At 31.3% G+C, this 4,307-nt stretch overlaps 1 protein-coding gene across 1 annotated transcript; it reads left to right on the top strand.

The window, feature by feature from the left end:
* The first annotated feature begins 629 nt into the window (after window positions 1-629).
* Window positions 630-2,398, top strand: LOC133832803 (nicastrin-like). Its single transcript, XM_062263097.1, has 6 exons — window positions 630-938; window positions 1,147-1,218; window positions 1,336-1,409; window positions 1,879-2,011; window positions 2,115-2,186; window positions 2,288-2,398. The coding sequence occupies exons 1-6, from the start codon at window positions 771-773 to the stop codon at window positions 2,396-2,398; spliced, it is 630 nt and encodes a 209-aa protein (XP_062119081.1). The 5' UTR covers window positions 630-770.
* Window positions 2,399-4,307: the final 1,909 nt, after the last annotated feature.

Here is a 4,307-nt window from a genome sequence, read left to right as displayed (position 1 = left end):
TTTACTTTGAAATCCATATGTGTATATATATATATGTGTGTGCTCCAATTCTGTCCAACGGCAGCAGAACTTTACACTCTAAAAGATGTGGTGCATTGCCAAGACTACACAAAACTTTTCATATGTATTGGATCAATAAAATGTTTCTTCTTCTCTTGTTTTTGACAAATATAAAATGTTTCTTTTTGGTAGTTTATAGTTTGAGCAAAGTAGTTTTTGCATATATTTGCTTTGATTTTTTTTTTAATGTTATCTGTACTTTCAAGTTATCATATAGTTAAATATAAGATTTGTAACTTTATGCTATTTTTTTTCATTGAGGAAAAAGAATTCGAATTTGGGATTTTTTAAAAAAGTATTATTCTTTTGTGATCACTGGTCTTCTAATTAAGGAATTGGTGTGATCCTTAGCCACTTCTAAGTTATTAGTTTGAAAGAAAAACTATTAGCATTGGTTTATGTTCTATTCACTTATCCCATACCTTAAGCTATAGTGTGTATAATACTGGTTATGGAGTTGGGGTATTTTGTTTTTTCTTTCAAGTGAATCTCTACTGATCATGAGAGTGACTAAATTCTTTGGGTAAGCACTGGTACAATATACAAATATATGATATTGTAAAAATATAATTTTTCTTACCTTTATTATACTACTTGAAGAACATGGAACAACTTAAATTCTACCTGTCACATTTGTTTAGGTGAGTATCAATGTGTTTCACATATTAAAAGTTAGAACATTATATACTCCTTACTTTTACTGGTTATAAATGCCAAACTTATCTAATGTATTGTTCGTGTTTCATCTTTTAACATTCTGTTTGATATATTGGACCAACAACTTCCTTCCACATTTTCAGGGATCTGGTATATTGTGGAACAAGTATGATTTTCCTGTATTCTTGCTCTCGGAGAGTAGTACGAAGACCATCCAAGAGGTAGTAAGTGTCATTTCATTTGGTTTTCATTTTGTACTGTCCACTGAAGAAGTGAAACCACTTTTAAAAGAAAAAGTCTAGTTATTTCAATTTTCATATTAATGGACTGTATTTAATTGTTGTTGATGTTTGCCCCCCCAACCACAAGACAATTTTTTGGCAGCTTTAGTTTATTGTTAATAAACTTTTTGATGTCACTCATATGCAGGTTTCTGAAGAAATTTTAAAGAGACAGAGATCTTATACCACTGTTGTGGCTGAGTTTGATCTTGTGATGCAGGTAGCTTGTTTGTTTTTAACTTTCTAGTGCATTTTATTGACTTTATGTCGCAGACATCTTTTGGTTGTTGGCTTAATGATGTTTTCAAGTAATCTGTGATACATTTGTTTTAATTAGACAGTGAAAGCTAGAACTCGTGATTCAGAATCTTGTTTGAAAGAGGAGACCTGCCTTCCATTAGGGGGATACAGGTAACTCATTTTGCATTTGTTGGTATCCATAATGAAGTCTAACAGCTCTAAATGTGGTTCACGATTTGTATTTGTGTCTCATCTCTCTTTTGAGTTCGAAATCTGACTTGTATTTTAGAATGTAGTCCTTATTCTCATTGGCTTGGTTTTCATTTTCTTTCTTATTAGATTTTATATTATTATATGTAAAGATATGTGTGTGTGTGTGTATTTATTGTTTTGAGTGGGGAAGATTTCATGGGATTCTTTTTCTCAGTTTTATTTGTACAGGGGAGGTCAAAAGAATATGTATGTTGGTCTATAGTTGAGCTTTGTAGGATTCAAATCTTTGATGCTGAAACTTACTTCCATCAACTTTTAGTGTTTGAAACACATATTTAGAAGATCAACACATTTCTTCTTATCTTTATTCTTTTGACCTTCCTAAATTACTTTGAATTTAACTATTGCTCATAATTATGAAGGGCAGTGTTTGGTCATCACTTCCTCCGCTTAATATCTCCTCCTCAGATCAGGGTAAGCCTATTATATTGACTGTGGCGTCAATGGATTCGGCTTCATTTTTCCGTGACAAAAGCCTTGGTTCAGACTCCCCAATATCAGTAAGTTTTAAGTCTTATCATGTTACTTTCCATGTTGAAATGTGATATTACATCTCTGAAGTTTAGGAAACCCTTAATTAACATTTTTGTGGAATGATTTTAGGGCATGATTGCACTCTTGGCAGCGGTCGATGCACTATCACATTTGGAGGCTTTCCATGACCTTAATAAACAGGTGAGTGAGATGTATATAAGAGTTCCTTTAAAAAAAAAGTGCTTATAAGAGTTCCTTGATATAGTGCATTCTTAATGTTTTTCTTTTCCATATATGGGAAGACATTGTTCTATTGGCTTTGTCGTCTCTTAACTTGGCAAAAAAGTATTTTCTTTTTCAGTGATCACATTTTCATCAATCTGATTTATGAAGACTGTACTATATTCAAGTGATTGTGTGTTATCTTATTCATTGTCTTTATATTGCTTGTCTTGAATTTAATAGTATATGGATTTTCAATACGTCTTTAGACATGTAAGTGGGGCCTCTCCTTATTACACTTGTCCCTCTTAGGCAATGTAAAAGCTCTATAATAAAAGGCTAACATCCTCGCATCTATACTGCATGCTGAGGTTGTCTTTGATGTTATCTGCCTAATCCATTATTTAGTTATTCTTGTTGGTTTAAAGAGAGAAAACTGTTCACTTCATTAAAAAAATGTACTAGAAAAAATATAAATAATAAGGCAACAAAGGATGTGCCTGCACTTCTGTTTTGTCATTTGTTTTATTAAAATGTAGGAATCTTCTTTTCAATCTCTGTTCTGCAATTTTTTTCCCTTGTATTGAAGCATTTATCTATCTCATTTCAACATTTCATATTTAAGGTGTAAAATTTGAGCCTCTCTCTGTCATTTTAGATTTTCTCTAGAAATCCAAGTCTCATCGTTTTTTTTCTGCAATTTTGGGTAAAATCTGAATCTGAATCTCATATTATAATTGTAGCTCTCTCTATAAAATTGTCTACTATATTATTACTATAAAATGTGAAAATATCCTAAACATTTCATCTTATGCACGCAGGTGGAACATTCCAGAGACTATTCATGATCTCCTATCTTGATGATGAGATACTTGTACGTATACTTTTACCAAAAGCTCTTTCCACCAAAGCATAACTTCAGTTGCATTTACTAAATTGTTATTTTGGTAATTTTAAACACAATATCTTATGGTGCTCAAGTCCCTGCAATCCGAATAGTGCCCACCCTAAAGTGAGAAGCTTTTTCACTAACCTCTATTAAATACTTGACCTGCCTTTGCTCATTGCCTTTTTTTGTAATGTTATAACTCTTTTTTTTCTTTCTTTCTTTCTCCTTTTTTTTTTTGGCTAAGCTTACTTTTCTGCTGTATTAATACCAAAAAATTAAAATTTGAGTTAGCACCTATAATCAATTGCTATCTTCACTGTAGGGATCTGATTTCTTCTTCTTTCATGTAGTTAGAAAATATTTCTAGCTTTTTTTTTAACTTTCTTTGGTTTTGATGAGTCTTTGATCTGAGTGGTGTGTACATATTAAAGATCATAATAAGGATGCTGAAATGTAAAACATTTTCAACCATATCATTAAACTAAAGGCTTATGCCTGCATTAGATTTTGAAATATCTGAAAGGGTATGTACCAACTATGTCCTGAACCTTTATATTGGTGTTTGCAGATAACAAGGGATACTAGTGGAGTTCCTAAGGTTCTTACAAGGTTAGATGCACCCTCATCACCCTTGGCTGACACCATGACATAATATGAGAGCTAGAGATCCTTTTGTCTGTGAAATGGGAATTTAAATTTTTCATGTTTCTTAAATTTGTTATTCTATTTTATTACTTCTCTTACTTTTATTTTTGTTATAATATTATGCTAACTTCAGACACAATTTAACTGTTAAAATACTGAATTTATTGTATGTGAAACTCAAGCAGAAATTTCTTCTATACCTCTTCTACTGCCTTATCTTTACAGGGTTGTATGAACTCATTATTAACTTGTTAAAACAGTAAAATACAAATATACTGAAACATATTGATATACATTCACTGTATTCTCTAATGGCAGCAAGTTCTTTGACAAGTTTGATTTTATTTGCATTGTATTCTCTTTTCTTATTTATAGCTTTGGTAAGTTATAGTTTATATGATAGTTATGGGATTGGCTTTGCATTCACTTGTTATATTATTTATTTATTTTAGTTTTCATCTTGCAGTTGTTCCCAAGCTTTGTTTGAATCTTCATTTTGTTTTCTATTATGCTTATTTATATTTGGATTTCTGAATTCTGTTTTGTTCATGTTGATTATAGTTAGT

This window comes from Humulus lupulus, chromosome 4, assembly GCF_963169125.1.
Source record: "Humulus lupulus chromosome 4, drHumLupu1.1, whole genome shotgun sequence".
NCBI classification, from domain to species: domain Eukaryota; kingdom Viridiplantae; phylum Streptophyta; class Magnoliopsida; order Rosales; family Cannabaceae; genus Humulus; species Humulus lupulus.
This window is presented reverse-complemented; position numbering and strand designations above follow the sequence as displayed.

Bases quoted from the DNA above. Each gene is read 5' to 3' on its own strand.
- LOC133832803 (XM_062263097.1), top strand. From the start codon at position 771: ATGCCAAACTTATCTAATGTATTGTTCGTGTTTCATCTTTTAACATTC. The intron at 1,219-1,335 runs GTAGCTTGTTTG...TGTTTTAATTAG, and splicing joins AGTTTGATCTTGTGATGCAG to ACAGTGAAAGCTAGAACTCG. The intron at 2,187-2,287 runs GTGAGTGAGATG...ATATATGGGAAG, and splicing joins TCCATGACCTTAATAAACAG to ACATTGTTCTATTGGCTTTG.